General features: G+C 37.1%; 2 protein-coding genes and 5 non-coding genes across 8 annotated transcripts; 6 read left to right on the top strand and 1 right to left on the bottom strand.

The window, feature by feature from the left end:
* Nucleotides 1-31: 31 nt before the first annotated feature.
* On the bottom strand, nt 32-6,626 carry dcun1d1 (DCN1, defective in cullin neddylation 1, domain containing 1 (S. cerevisiae)). Of its 2 annotated transcripts, none has more exons than XM_056742168.1 (8): nt 6,492-6,626; nt 5,888-6,001; nt 5,097-5,310; nt 4,839-5,007; nt 1,426-1,556; nt 1,252-1,334; nt 1,064-1,160; nt 32-753 (listed from the first exon to the last, which is right to left on the bottom strand). In XM_056742168.1, the coding sequence occupies exons 2-8, from the start codon at nt 5,963-5,965 to the stop codon at nt 677-679; spliced, it is 849 nt and encodes a 282-aa protein (XP_056598146.1). In that variant the 5' UTR covers nt 5,966-6,001; nt 6,492-6,626; the 3' UTR covers nt 32-676. The 2 variants fall into 2 exon arrangements, with proteins under 2 accessions (XP_056598146.1, XP_056598155.1); XM_056742177.1 differs by having other exon boundaries at nt 6,531-6,624.
* Nucleotides 6,627-6,901: 275 nt separating this feature from the next.
* Nucleotides 6,902-15,633, top strand: eif4a2 (eukaryotic translation initiation factor 4A, isoform 2). The gene is made up of 11 exons (XM_056742137.1): nt 6,902-6,967; nt 7,743-7,800; nt 8,738-8,870; nt 11,565-11,704; nt 12,150-12,318; nt 12,511-12,620; nt 13,712-13,855; nt 14,165-14,302; nt 14,595-14,684; nt 14,760-14,839; nt 14,924-15,633. Exons 1-11 carry the CDS (start codon nt 6,939-6,941, stop codon nt 15,066-15,068), a joined length of 1,236 nt encoding a protein of 411 aa, XP_056598115.1. The 5' UTR covers nt 6,902-6,938; the 3' UTR covers nt 15,069-15,633.
* LOC130418567 (small nucleolar RNA SNORA81) lies at nt 8,008-8,193 on the top strand. The gene has a single exon (XR_008906376.1). It is a non-coding gene; the product is annotated as a small nucleolar RNA SNORA81 (small nucleolar RNA).
* LOC130418572 (small nucleolar RNA SNORD2) lies at nt 11,980-12,047 on the top strand. The gene has a single exon (XR_008906381.1). It is a non-coding gene; the product is annotated as a small nucleolar RNA SNORD2 (small nucleolar RNA).
* Nucleotides 12,377-12,443, top strand: LOC130418575 (small nucleolar RNA SNORD2). The gene has a single exon (XR_008906384.1). It is a non-coding gene; the product is annotated as a small nucleolar RNA SNORD2 (small nucleolar RNA).
* Nucleotides 13,904-14,089, top strand: LOC130418565 (small nucleolar RNA SNORA81). The gene has a single exon (XR_008906374.1). It is a non-coding gene; the product is annotated as a small nucleolar RNA SNORA81 (small nucleolar RNA).
* On the top strand, nt 14,450-14,520 carry LOC130418576 (small nucleolar RNA SNORD2). Its single transcript, XR_008906385.1, has one exon. It is a non-coding gene; the product is annotated as a small nucleolar RNA SNORD2 (small nucleolar RNA).
* Nucleotides 15,634-15,742: the final 109 nt, after the last annotated feature.

The following is a 15,742-nucleotide window of genomic DNA, read 5'->3' as shown; positions in this document are numbered from 1 at the left end:
GAATGGAGTCATTAATCAATGAAAACTGAGGAAATGTTCAAATTAATATTATTTCTATGATTGTAAAATATAATATTCTCAGTTAATATGACCTATCCGTATTGATCAAAACAAGCAATGTGAACTCTGGATATCAACAGAAAACATACATTATCACAATAAAACAAAATGGAAAGAAACTCTGACTGGTTCTCACCAGTAACTGTTTCATAAAAAAAAGAGTTCAATCAAAATTCTTTGACTCACATTTCCATAAAAAACAAACAGAAAAAACAACATTCAAAGCAAGAATGCACATGGAGTATTAAAATTAGGATTTTGAATTTTGACATTTCCTATCTGAGCTCTGGACAAGGATTAACGTGTCATTGTACATGTCAAAGTATCTGTGACAGCTTGCTCTTGTCAAACTGCTTCATCTGGATAAGAATACTGCTGTCCCAGAGATTGAATCAGATCCTGCATGATGTCGAAAACAAAACAGATAATAAGCCCAAACCACCATTAGATGACTGAAGAGAAACGATGCCTTTACAATGTCTCTGGTTTGTATAAATGTCTCAGTCCTGAGGGCTTGTAGAAAAGGCAAATGCAAATCCCACTTCAGTCCACTGTGCCCAGCAGAAGCTGTGTGTGTTTTTGTCTGAGGATCAGATGTCCCTCTGAGAAATTGCAGTTATACAGCTGTACTTTTGGTGCCAATGTACGGCCTTGCAAACTCCACAAAGTCATCAATGAGAACTGGCCATGCTCCTGAGGAATAAAGAAAAACCATTAAAGGGAAATTCATTTTGAACCTTGATAAGCGTGTTCCTATGTGGACTAAACACATGGATCAATACTATCCATTCTCACTTTTATCTTAACCACCCCCAATCTTGAATTTGCTTAGCAGTCACTATCTGTAATATCTGGAATCTCCCCTTACGTTTGTCAACTTTAAAGTTTATCTAGATCATACTCCCCCCAAGTTAGAGCCAGGTCTTGTTATGCTTGGGTCGGATTTTATAGGCAACGTAGGTCAAGGATTTGGTTGAAACTTATTTGCCAAAGACAAACTCACCTTCCTCATCATAGTTTGACATATCGTCTGTGATCATCGTGCTGAAATCTAACAAAAGGTTCCATGTGTCTTTGGGAATGGATCGCTTATGGTGCTCCTGCAATGCATAAGTACATTTTCTTATTCTTACCAGTAAGACAAAGTCGTTTAATTGTTACACCCAATGACCATGAACCATCAGTACTTACCAATAAAAACTTGTTCCATAGATCTAGAAATTTAAAACGCCCAGCCAATATTAAATTCCAGTATGCAATTGCCATTTCTAGGTCTGAAAGGGAGAACAGCAATATCAAAAAACACTCCAGTTAACTACATAACAAACTGAAGACAAATGAATGTCAATAATAATAGAAACATACCTAAACCCTTTTGTCCTGGATTCTTGGCAAAGTTGAATGTGAACTGGTAGAAATCTTTGAATTTTCCTTGGTCCTTTAACTCCTGCTCCATCCTGGGTAGTTGTGCTTTGAGTTTGTCTATGCTGTCACACCTTGACAAGAAATACAAACTTAATGTGAACATAACACTTAAATTCAATTGTATGTGTCATGAAATGAAAATCAAGAAATGTAATCTAACAGACACCAAATTAATAGATAAGACATGATGGGAGGAAAAAATGATTTATACATGACCTAAGGTTAGGGCTGCAACTAACGATTATTTTAATAATAGATTAATCTGTAAGTAATTTTTTCGATTAATCGATGAATCGGATAAAAACAAAAACCAAGAAAAGCATTCATTTCCAACCCTTTATTCAAAAACAGAACTAAAATCTTTAGAAAGTGCACAAGCATGTTGCTCCTTGAACATCCCTGAGCTGTTATAAAAATAATAAAATCAAATAAAAATGGACTAACACAAAAAACATACACATGTATGCTTTACATCTGCCAAATATATAGACTTTTTTAAAATAAAAGTGCCACCTGAGCTGCCAGAACAATAAATAATTTATAAAAACTAAAGAACAATACAAATCAGAAAACTTAACAGGATTAGGTTTGAATGTAAGAACTTGTTCTCTACACTACACTGCAGACAGACACTCGCAGATGCACACACTCGCAGACGCACATACTTTTGCAGACGCACACACTGACAAACACTGACACACACACACACTCTATCTCAAATTCACTTGAAGCTTATTCATTCAATTACTACCATCATTGTAGTAAGTGCAAGCTTCATTTATACACCACATTTTAACAAAGCTTAAGATGACCAAGAGCTATAAAAGAACTTTAAAATTAAATTAAAAAGTACAACACACAGAAATATATTTGTCAATAATAACCTATATGGGAGAAAGCACAGAATATACACTGCAAAAATTGCTTTTCTAACTTAGTAGTTTTGTCCTGTTGTCAGTCCAAATTAAAAAAAAAATCTTATATCAAGAAACATGTACTAGACACATGAAAAAGCATAAGAAATTATGTCTTGTTTTCTGAAAAAACACCTCAAATTAAGTGATTGTTTGCTTAAAGCAAGAAAAATTATCTGCCAATGGGGTACAAAAATAATCTTAATGAGATATAATTTCAAACAGAAGTTTTAAGCATCAATCAATTTTCTTGTCTAGTAATCTTGATTTAAGATTTTTTACATATTTTGACTGGAAATTAGACAAAATTACTAAGGAAGTTTTGCAGTGTAGCTATACATGACAACAGATTGATAAATGAATGGTCCAAAAAAGGCGAGTGAATAAAAACGTGTCTTTAGTCTTACAATGCAAAGCGCAAAGTAACTACACCACCCCTGATTATACTGTTATTAACGAGCTAATGCTAACTTGTGATGCTTGTCAATCTGGATAACGAGTAAACATCCGCACCAGGGACATTGAGAAGGGGGAGTCTGCAGACCTGGAGCATGCAGTTTTACGCCCCTGCAGTTTTACGCCCTGTGCAGTTTTAAGACCCTGTTGTTCCTTATTTCTCCAGTAGGGGTTCGCTGTTCATTATGAACCACCAGAACAGACCTAACAGATAACTTCATCGTCTGTCGGGAAGTAGAGGTATGGTTAATAATCGTTTTTGTTACTAAGAATTGGTCCAACAATGCATCGTTTTTTGACGATTAATTGATATTGTTATGAATTAATTTAAACATCTTAACATATATATAATATAGATATTGGTGAGTGTAATTTAAACTCAAAGACAATACAATTAATACTTATTGGCCACCAGGTCAATGTTGTCTCTGGATCAGCCTTAGCTAACCACGTGTAGGCCAACTCGATATCTCTTACTCATTCTCATATTTATTTTCTTTATAATTTATTCTCATTTTGTCTCCGTAGTCAATGCGAGATGGCCTGTCCTGGTATTCTTCTGACCCTGTCAACTTGCATTATATATTATATATAAACCATTTCAGTTTAGCTGCACACATCCTCAAGTTTTTTTTTAAATAAAAAAATCAATAATTGAGCACCAACAACCACAAACATGTTCAAACTCAAATTGAAAACATAAGTCCCATATGGATCTTGATTTGAGTGGTTAGAGAGATGATCCCATTATCTATTCTAAATACAATATACCTCTTGATATTTTCCATTTTATATTTCAATTTAATGATCTGGATTAAATTGTATGAGCACCCTATGTGGGTTTTATCACGTTTGTGATTGTTAGTGCTCAATTAATCCATCTTGTTTTCTTAATAGTAGTTGTTGGCTGGCTAATTAATCTCATTGATCTCGTTTGTAATAATACTTGGAAATAATTAAACAAATATTAAATGATCATGCAGTTGTACTGTCTTGTTATTTGAAGGTAACTTTATAACATGCCTATACATTCACAACAAACACTCAAGTCTTATATATATATATATTTGTATATAACTAGGCCACATTATATTATATATTATTTTTGTACTAAGTATCTGATCCAACTGTGTGTATTATTAATTTTTCAATTCACTAAAACACTTTGCACTTGCAATTGCAAATCAATTGTCTCCTCTAAACTGTGTATTAAGACCGTTAGTAGATATCTACAAATATTTTAAACTGTTCTGCATATCGTTACATTGTCAACAAAAAATAATGGTAACTAAAGATATTTGGTTAGCAGTTTGATTCATATTTTACTTTGTCAATCAACTCCCCCTACTGGAGAAATAAGGAACAGCAGGGGCGTAAAACTGCAGGGCGTAAAACTGCCTGGGGGCGCAAAACTGCATGCTCCAGGTCTGCAGACTCCCCATATAGGGGACATTACGTTCTTCACTTCGAAACGGAACAAAAGTAGGATTCTGTAGTGACTTAACCTGCTGTTGAACTCCCTTCCTCCTCATCACAGACTCCAACATGTTTGAGTTTCAGGTGCTGGATCATTGCCGCGTTGCTCCCGCCATGTCGCGTTTGCATGTTTTGTAGTTAACACAGTTTTTCTGTTTATTTAGTGTGAAATGCTCCCGCACCTATGATGACTTGGGTCGCGCTGATTTCTCTGCCTCCGTCATGTATCTTTCCTCCGCTCGTTTTTTTATTTTTGCTCCGCCCTGTATATGAGGCGCCGAACTCTGCTAGCATCAGTGCGCGAGAGAGACCGAGTGTGTTTACCTCGCTCCGCGCTCAAATAAAGTTTTTTTTTTTAATAACCAAACGTCTCCGCGTCGCGCGACACAACGAATCGATAATGAAATTCGTTGACAACTTTTTTACTAATCGATTTTTATCGATTTTATCGATTCGTTGTTGCAGCCCTACCTAAGGTGAATATAAAAATAATCAAACACTTCTTACCCTTGCTCAGCCATTCCCTCTATGAATTCTTGTTTGGAAAACTCGCACTGTGTTGCAGCCCTGAACTTCCATGCGATTAGTAGAACGCTAACACTGGCTGGATCAAGTCCCAAGTCATCACAGAACTGTTGTATTCCATCTATACCAATCTTGTTGTCATCTTGAGGGTCTGTATAAAAAAAATCACAATGGATGTTATTGAATTCGAAAAGTTCAATTCTAATCTGTACGATGGAGAAATGTTTACAGAGCACATACCTCTGTACCGATTGTAGAGCTGTTCTAATTTTTTCCGATCTAATGTTCCCTTTAGATTCTGAATGTAGAGGTCAGGATTTTGGAAAAAGTTGTCTGTAGAAACATCTAGCTTCCAATCATTTTGCGACAAACAATTCAATGCTGTTTTCTCATTTGACTGGGTAAAGATCATAAACTGTCGAACTTTATCCTTCTGAGAGGATTTCAGCTTGTTCTGTGGAGAAAAAAAGCATAAAGATATAGTAGATATTATGTGTTACAACACCTTCAGTCTGTAGTAGCATGCACTTATGTATATTCATAATCTCTGTAAAGTCAACATCATAGTGACATGCACTGTAAATAGCTCGTCTCCCTTCTTAAGGGTCTAACTTATATGTTTTTTTAACAGGCAATAAAACAGTCAACTACTTTTCTGTAAGTTATGTAACACTTCTACAAAACCGACGCCTTATGTTCAGCTGCTTTTCAGCAGCATTTTGCCGTGTTTGTACACGGATAGCAAATAAACATCATTTTGAAGTTTCACAGGGGCTCATTACTACATCTTCATAAGTATGACATGAACTTGACACTCCAGCTAACTAACAGCTTTGACCTCGCTAGCCTTAAAGCTACCTGCTCTGAATAGCTGCCCAACAATTAATTATCAACAAACCAACAATCTCCCAATAAAAAATTGAATGAATGTCGTGGTCAATAACCGATATATAAAAAGGATCTGTCGTTTAAGTTTTTGGCTATTTTGTATTTGTAACGTAAATTTAGAGAAAGAACTGTTTCACATTTACCATGTTTGTGATTTCCAGACTCCCTCTTCCGCTATCCCTCTCTGTCCTGTGCCTACTTCCGCTCATGCGCAGCGTCATTTGTGCGGCATTTAGCTGTTAATTATTGCGCCGCAGCTTGGATAGGAAAGACATAAATAAAAAGACATTAGGCCAAATATAAAATAGGATTGAAATATTTTTTAGATGCCACAATACTTTGATATATCTGACATCACTTTTCTTGTATTTGCGGTTCTTTTTCAGATTTTATTGAGTGTTCAAATTTCACCATACGCTTTTTGGTTTACAACAAAACTAGCATCTTAAAACACACTGATACATGTATTGTAATTCGTAGGCTATATTTTTGGGAAACTCGTCATAGATTTGAACATTGCTGACATGCATTCCAGAAACATACGTTGTAATTTACTCAATTTGCAACACAATTCAAGTCCCCAATTTCCCAAAATGTTTTAACACACATAGATGTCTCGCTTCTCATATACAGTAGCGAATATAAACGATCCACTTAAATGTCATTGGCTGTGTTACTGTTAGTAAATTACTGTTCGCAGGATTAGTGTTTTGTGTAATGCTAAAGAAAAGACATCAGACGTCATACCTTGAAAAAATGAATGCATTATACAAATAAAACGCAAACCTTTAACATGTACATTAGATTTGCAGTTTCGGGGTAACGTGATAAAAAAAGAAAAGTACACCACATTTGTGTGAGTCCCATTTCAAGGCCAGAAACGTGGAGACCCCGTAGCGACTCCACTACACACTATCAGTGCTTCAATATCCTTGCGCTTCTGCATATAGTTCCACGCCACGGCATTTGGGTCTAAATAACTTTGACATACATAAATAAACACTCATAAAATTGTAATATACTTAACTTGAATTATATATTTTAACGTATACGATTAAAAATAAACCATGTGTAGCTGTTTTGTATGTTTTTGCAGTTTCACTCTAAAAGTGAAAACGAGTACCGGTTAGATAAAACCGCCTGAGATACACATGTACTTCCTTTCCAAGTGAATGCTGAAGACTTGAACGGACCATGTCTAGCGGCTCTGCTGATTACAACAGGTAAAACGGTTTCATTATATACACAAACTTCATTTAGTGTAGGTTAATGTTCGTATATTTGAATCAGAATTGTGTCTGGCTTATTACAACGGCGGTTTTAAGGATTTTTGTTGACATGGCGCATGTGATCTTAGTCAGCTCGCGCAGCTGGCTTACTTGCTGTATAGTAACTTAACTGTTATGTGTGTTCTTTCACGTTTAATGCTTCGCTTTAAGTTACTCGTATCTTAAACAAATGTTTTCATTACAAACACTCGTATTTTAAAGAGTCTGTGTAGTTTAACTTGTAGACCGATTCGATGGACGTTAGCTTAAACCCAACCTGAAGGCTAACGCGTGGCATCCATGCTCTAGGCCTCACATTCATAAGGGCTACATTTCTTTCACCTTAAAACCTCTTTCTTGTACCGTTTGAAGTAAGAAGCGTGTCTGCTTTTGATTCATTTATTTATGATGTTGTGTGTAATTTGTGTAAACTCGCGTGTGAAGGATAGATCGAAAGATACAAATGCCTGCAATTCAATTCAGATTCGGGCATAGCATAGAAACTATATCTGTAACCAAGGAACATACCATTTGCAGAGAATGTTACAGCGAATTATTTAGTCAGTTATATATTTGTCGTAGTCCTCATTAATGTTATTCACTCCACGTGGCATTTGTTCGAGCTAGCGCTTTCAGGCACAGCGGTGTCGTGGAGGTTCAAGTTATGCAATAGTCTCCAGTGGAGTGAGAAATGTTCATAATAAACACTATCTCTTGTTTATTTTTTTAGCTCACGAGATCGAGACCATGGAGGGCCCGAAGGAATGGAGCCTGATGGTGTCATCGAGGTTTGTAAATTGAGATGTGGACTCCAATGGGGTTGTTGTGTTTACTAGTGTTTTTTTTTTTAAAGCCCCACTTAATTAGAATCTTAATGTAATCTGCAAAAGGAAATAGTTTTTATCTTTAATATGTAAAAATAAAGCATAGTTGGTAGGTATTTTATTATTAACTCTTTGACAGAATAAGAGGATCTATGAAAATCTCATGTCAGAGCCTTCTTTCAAAAGCACCATGCTAAAACCATCAGCTCAAGACCTTTGGGCCTAGAGCTGGTGTTCATGCTAGTACTGGTTAATCACAAAGAAGGAAGATCAAAAGCACATGGTCGGAAATGAGACTAGAACAGACCTCTTTCTTAATGTCCAGTGTACTAGGTCTCAAGATGCTGTGCCACACGTGAATCTTCTTTTCATATTTTGCAAAGAGGTCATATGCTAAAGTTTGCCTGAATTTAATCATTGCGTCAGCGAATAGTGGAATGCATTTACACCCGGTTGTTAAACAACAACGTTGACTAAGGGGGAAATGCACGTGTTCGTGCAAATGGTTGGATGATAAAGAGTTGGAATTATGGCTGAGGGCTGTCTCTGGGTATAACCGTGAGGCGTAGCCTACTGCTCTGTGTCGGAATGCGATTAGATTAAATTCGATTCTCTTTCCAATAACCCTTGCTTAGGGTTAGTCACTCAATGAATCATCTTGCGCTTCGTTCCCACCCTTCTGAATTGTTGCATTGAGTTGTCACAAACTAAGATCATTTAGATTTTCTATCCTACAATCAGTATATAGTAAATGTAGGAGGTAGATTACCCAAAAATGAGAATTCTGTAATTTTAAAAGTATTACATTTAACTCCATGATATTTGTATATACACTGCCATTGCATCTCATAAGACCGATGCGCGAAGACGTTTCTCATTTATTTATGCTGCTGTTTTGCAGAGCAACTGGAATGAGATTACTGACAATTTTGACGATATGAGCTTGAAGGAAACTCTCCTTCGTGGAATCTATGCCTATGGTTTTGAGAAACCTTCAGCAATCCAACAGAGAGCTATAATTCCTTGCATAAAAGGTACACACACTAACATTCACATGGGACGTCAGCATCAATGCTCCTCATTTACTTTGAATGGGTGACGTCATGTGTTGCCTAACTGAATCGTGGGTCCGTCGGCGTTGCTTGTGGCAGAAGTTGAACGTTTAACTTCAAGTGCCAGCCCAGTCATCAGCCAATCAGATCGCCTTCTGCAAATATCCTAGTGCAGGTGCTAGAGCTGCAACGGATCACAAAACTCACAGTTCGGATCAGTTGGATTATGGGTCACGGATCATTTTTCGGATCGGCCCATGTAAATGCTCATCATAGTTAATTACTACATAATATTATAATAACTATAATAACTTGTATTTGCAATCAATTAAATGCTCAAAAATGATGGTGTTTATATTAGGGTTGAGTCACGAATTTCGAATATTCGAATAGTATATTTAATTATCGAATTTCAAAGTGTGTGCGATCTTAAAAAACTCGCTGTGTTTTCACGTGTAACACGTGCATGTAACCAAAGGTGCCGTTAATAAGTGCCGTCATTTGGTTGTTAATATATTTGTTTCAGCACATTATTTTAATGTATTGCTTAACGTAAGATTGCCTATTCCATAATACATAAAGCAGTGTGCCGTCATACTGATTTGAAGCGTAAATGTTCTCTCTCTCTCTCCGTTTGTGTGTGTGTAATACTGTAAATGCGTCTATGTGGGGAGGGGTGCGAATTTCGAATAATTTTCGAATAATTCTCATCGATCTTCGAATATTATTTTTGCTTTAAATGCCCATCCCTAATTATATGGGGTAAAATAATTTCTATTAAAATGGTGTAAAAATACCCTAAAGATATCAACAAATTAATTTAAGATTATTTATCATAAAAATTTATATTCTAGGCTGTCATATACAGTTTCTATGCATACAAAAATGACTGTGTATGATATAAATGTGCAATCGGAGTAAACGGCTACTGGATCTAGAGCTCAGATTATTAATGTGACTGGTGTTATGAACTAGGAATCATGACATGCAGTATCTCGAACGACATTCTCCCAAATGTGTTACTGAATCATGAGTGGGTGGTGCGTCAGAATTCCTCAAGTGATCCATTTGCGCATGAATCGTGTCATTTGCGCTTTGACACAACAGAACATTGCTGCTTATGCAGCAGTTTAAATTAAAGATCGCAATCCCATTTTTCAACCTTTAGTAAGTGTCTAATTTTGCTCTTAGAGGATTAACAATACAAAATGACAAAGCTCAAAGTCTAGTGCCAAGTGAGATAATGTCTTTAACAGAATTTGCTTTTCAAGGACTACAGAGAACGGCTGGAAATGAACTACGGCCCTCTACTTCCCGGGTACATGTCACTAGTAATAGTACTTTTAATAACCTCCGACCAAATGGAAAACCCAAAAAAGGGGCAAGGCCTTCCTTAGAGAATAGAGAGACTGGAGTTGTTTTTGGTTATCATCACAGTCCTACAGCTGGTAATAAGAATTTAGAACCGACGGTCCATGACTTTAATATTGGCTGTAAAAACTGTTTCGCGTAATAGACTGATATTGTTTGTGTGTGGGCATACTTCTTAAACACTTCTATGAAACCTCCTTTGAAGTCCTCGTCACAAATGTCTCCTGGACAGTCTGCTTGTTTTATAATCCAACTGGGATCAAATATAAAAAGGCCAAACTAACGCCTTTGTTATTAGAATTAATTACAAAAACCGGTCTGAAGCCATTGGTTTCGGTGTCATTGCCCTCGCCATAGTAGGAAAAAAATGTGCAGTCTGACAAAGAATCAGACCTCAGTTGCATTTCGATCGTTCCGCATGTTTTTAACTGAGTGAAGTTTATGCCATTGTAACTGTTTATTGCTAAAAGCCAAAGTTTAAGAATACATGTGCACTGAGAGGGGCGCCGGAGAAGCAGAAGTTGGCTGATATGGTATGGGTGGGACATCTTCACACACTCTAAGCTGAGAACCAATCACGAAAGATCTGTTCAGCTTTACCAATCAGTGTTTCGGAAGGAGGGACTTTATATAGACTGGAATAAATCCACTCACTTTGTTAGAAGGGGGACAGCAGTGAACAATAGACTTGAAATATGTGAAATATAAAGCATTTTTGAAATTGGAAACATGAACATCCCTTGTTAAACACCCAAAAAACATAATCAAAGTAAAACAATGGGTCCTTTAAGATATACATGAAAATGCACTTTAATATTGTTCTCGTCAAGAGACGAGACAGTGTTCGTGCTAAAACTGGAGTGAGAGCGCATGCGCGCTGATACCATTTTTTACTCTTAATGAATAAACTTGGCTAATCTGCGGTTCACAACGTAGTTTGAGTTAAGATGTACACAAGAATGTGCTGTAATATTGTACTTTTCCAGATACTGGAAAGATAAATAAATTTACTGAATGTGTTCCAAAACCGTAGAGCACGATCCACACTGATCATCTGTGATCCGTTTCACCAATAGCAGGCGCCAGCAAATTGCGTTCATGCAAGACCTGAGAACAATTTGATTGGCTGTTTTCAGTTTGACGATTTTGTCTGCCATGCTTCAAACACGCCTTCCATCAAGTGCTATTGTCTGTTTGAAATGTTGTAATGTAAGGGTAATGTTGTTTGATCTGCAAGTTTCTTTGAAAGCAATAACATATCAATAGATTTGCCTGTATTAAATCTTTGTTTTTATTACTTCATAGGTTATGATGTTATTGCTCAGGCCCAGTCAGGTACTGGTAAAACAGCCACATTTGCCATTTCCATCCTGCAGCAACTGGAGATTGAGCAGAAAGAGACTCAGGCTTTGGTCCTGGCACCAACCCGAGAGCTTGCTCAGCAGGTATGCTGGTCCTGAGGTCATGATAAACTTAAATGTGTCTCAGACCAAGGCGGCATATTCTGGCAGTAGCTCAATACAAGGTATTCATTTTGCTGTTCTTCCTGCCACATCAATCACTAATTGTGGGTGTTTTTATGTTTGCAAATTTGTTAACATTTACAGCGGGAGGCATTTATGTAGCTAGTTAATTGTCATTCATTCTGTAATTGCCAGGAGTATGTCTCTTATAGAAACATGTCCATAGAATTATTGTAACCATGCAGCTCTGTGGACAAGTGTGAAATGATGGTATCATCTTTCGGGACTGACCTGTCATGGAGACTACCTTTTCAACTGATCACACTTGTCCACTCATTGTTCTCAATGAGAACAAGTACCATGAAGCCATGTTTATTTTATTTAACTGTATAAATAAACTATGTACCTTCATCCATTGCCTCTGTAGATTCAGAAGGTCATCTTGGCCTTGGGCGACTACATGGGTGCTTCTTGCCATGCCTGCATTGGAGGTACAAACGTGCGGAACGAAATGCAAAAATTGCAGGCTGAAGCTCCACACATTGTTGTTGGCACGCCAGGCCGTGTGTTTGACATGCTGAACAGGAGGTACTTATGTAAGTAAATTATTTGAATTTAAACAGACTTGTGTAAGGGATTGACTGTCGGGATTAAGTATGACGTGATGTTATCATCTTTCGGGACTGACCTGCAATGGAGAGAATTACTTGGCTGATCATACATTTCCACCATCTTGATTGCAGGGGGTGGTTACCCTGATGATTTAATTAGATTTTTTTATCCTGCAGCTCCCAAATGGATAAAGATGTTTGTCCTTGATGAAGCAGATGAAATGCTGAGTCGTGGGTTCAAGGATCAAATTTATGAGATTTTCCAGAAATTAAGCACAAACATCCAAGTAAGTCAAGGCCCTGAGAGAGCACTAGACATGCACTGGAAATGAAACTGGGTCAGACCTCTTAATGTCCCATGACCTGTGTTTCAAGGTCCAGAGCAACATTTAACACAATGGTTTCTTGCATAAATGGTGGTTTAAATGATGTTCAGAAGTTCAAAAAGTTTGTTTTTACAGAACGCAAATTTGTGACCTTGACTCCCTTTGTTACAAAGTCAGTTTGGTTGCATTTACTGTGGGTCATACCCTAATGCTAAGACATATGTATCTTTTCAGGGCTCCAGGCTTTACTTTTTTTTTTGACTTGGAGCACTGCAGACCCTGACGGAAAATTTAAGGAGCGCTAGCAAAATATTTAGGGGCCTAAATATTTACCCCAAAATAATGTTTACTGATACTGACAAAAAAGTTAACCTAATGAAAGGAGATGTGGTTCTGCTTATTTAAGAGTCAGAGTCTACAGAGAAGCTTTGTTTTTGATCGGTGCTAAATAGAATGTAATCTGAATTGATTTGAACCAAAAGAAATTGTGCCTTTCAAAAAGTATATTCATGCCTCCATTGCATTTCGATCGATACGCATGTTTTAACTGATAAAGTGAAGTTAAAGCCATTGTAACCGTTTATTGCTTAAAGCCAAAGTTTACGAAAACGCGTGCACTGAGAGAAGCACCGAACAATCGCAGGGAAACTTTTCTTTATTTTCACACGACGCATGTAAATATGTCAAATAAAACATAACAAGAGCATTCGCCTGTCATTTGTTCTTTCTGTGAATGGGTTTATGATCCAGTAAAAATGTTGCGCTGTCTCAAACTGGTCAAAAAATGCGACCATTTAGTAGAGCGTTTACTGGAGCCCTGCTTTTACATAAAATTAAGTCATTAACTATTTTCCACTAATGCAGCATCATTGTAAAGATGTCGCAAGCTTTTTGGACCCCACTTTAAATGGCCTTCCTTTTATGCAAGTGCTCCAGAAGCTGGTTGATCCCCTGAGAATGCCACAAGTCACTGTCTCCCAATTGCATGAATGTAATGTTTAATAATGTATTCTTGTTTTTGACGGTTATATTGTACTTGCTTGTTTAACCAGGTTGTGCTGCTTTCGGCCACCATGCCTGCTGATGTGTTGGAGGTGACCACCAAGTTCATGCGTGAACCTGTTCGAATTTTGGTGAAAAAGGAGGAACTGACTCTGGAGGGAATCAAGCAGTTTTACATCAATGTAGAGCGAGAGGTGAGGTGCTGGTTAACATCCATGTATATACAAAACAAAAATGTCATTCCCTTCTTTCAAAAGCACCATGCTAAAATCATCAGCTCAAGGCTTTCGGGCCTAGAGCTGGTGTTCATGCTAGTACTGGTTAATCACAAAGAAGGAAGATCAAAAGCACATGGTCGGAAATGAGACTAGAACAGACCTCTTTCTTAATGTCCAGTGTACTAGGTCTCAAGATGCTGTGCCACACATGATTGAAAAATATATATATTCTTGTATGCTTTTTACTAACTAACTAATTCTAATGAACTTTTTTGGGTTGTGTAGGAGTGGAAGTTGGACACGCTATGTGACCTTTACGAGACCCTTACGATCACCCAGGCAGTTATTTTCTTGAACACAAGAAGAAAGGTTGACTGGTTGACTGAGAAGATGCATGCGAGAGATTTTACTGTGTCTGCCCTGGTAAGTACAATCCAGATCTGTAAATGTTCGTCAAATGAAATGCTGAGCTGGAGAAAACTCATTTCGGCCATTTAGTTTGGAAGTAGTTATCCAAGTTAAACACATGGTTTACGGTCCTGATATGGGCTATGTGCAATGGTAGATCAAGTATGAAATGATGGTTTTCATCTTTCGGGACTGACCTCTCATGGAGAAATTTTAAACATGACTGATCGTACTTGACCATCATGAGTGTTCAAAAATTGTAGTATGCTGGCTTTTTTACATTTCAAGCAATTTTCCTTGCTTTCAGCATGGAGACATGGACCAGAAGGAGCGAGACATAATCATGAGGGAATTTAGGTCTGGTTCTAGCAGAGTCCTCATAACTACAGATTTGCTGGTGAGTTTAAAAAATGTAAAACATAATACCCAAGAATTCATTGCAGTACAATACTGAGTGCAAACTATTTCTCAGGCTCGTGGAATTGATGTGCAACAAGTTTCTCTTGTCATCAACTATGATCTACCAACAAATCGAGAGAATTATATTCATAGGTGAGTGAATGAATGAGTGAAAATGTACAAACCCCTTGTAATTTTAGATTTAAGTATAGTTTTTCAATTATTCTTCTCTTGCAGGATTGGCCGTGGAGGTCGTTTTGGCAGAAAAGGTGTGGCCATCAATTTTGTCACTGAAGAAGACAAAAGAATTCTTCGAGACATTGAGACGTTTTACAATACAACTGTTGAAGAGATGCCCATGAATGTCGCTGATCTGATTTAAACCTGAGATATTAATGCAGGGATGGCTATTGAATGATCTCCATTTGTGCTTATTTTATTGGAAGAAAAACACTACACCAAATGCTGGCTGCGGATCCGACTTGCGAATTCAATACTTAACGTGACTGTGTGGACGACTGTAGACTCCAACCATATCAGTATTAACTGTTGGTAGCGTTTACAAAACATGGGTACTTTACATGTATTTATCAGGTATTTTTTCCCTAGTATGTTAAAAATGTATGTGTTAGATGTTCTTCATCGTTTAGTGATTTACTTGTGGACTAAAAGATACAAGTGCTGCATCAAGTCTGCCAATTATGTAATGCTAACATATGTAAGCAGCTTAATTTGATCTACTTGACCTACCTTTTCCGTAATATAAAGCACTTTTTAGTTTTGTGAAATGTATTTAATTGTATATTGTTTATTAAGTACTATTTGTGAAGTCCTCTTCAAAAGTTGGGTCTTAACATCTGAATACTAAATGTTTCATGTACTGTTGGCCCAGTTGACAATAAAGAGGATCATGATAAATCTGTCTGTAAAATTTGTGTAGTGTTTTGATTAACTAGTTTAATAAATGAAAATGTCAAGCTTATTAAAGACATTAATGGGTGATTTTATGCTCGTCCTGTATGGTTCAAGTACCCAGATTTACATTTGTTTTTTAAG

This window comes from Triplophysa dalaica, chromosome 3, assembly GCF_015846415.1.
Source record: "Triplophysa dalaica isolate WHDGS20190420 chromosome 3, ASM1584641v1, whole genome shotgun sequence".
Taxonomy (NCBI): domain Eukaryota; kingdom Metazoa; phylum Chordata; class Actinopteri; order Cypriniformes; family Nemacheilidae; genus Triplophysa; species Triplophysa dalaica.
The sequence above is the reverse complement of the archived record's forward strand: the minus strand, read 5'-3'. Positions and strand labels throughout refer to the sequence as shown.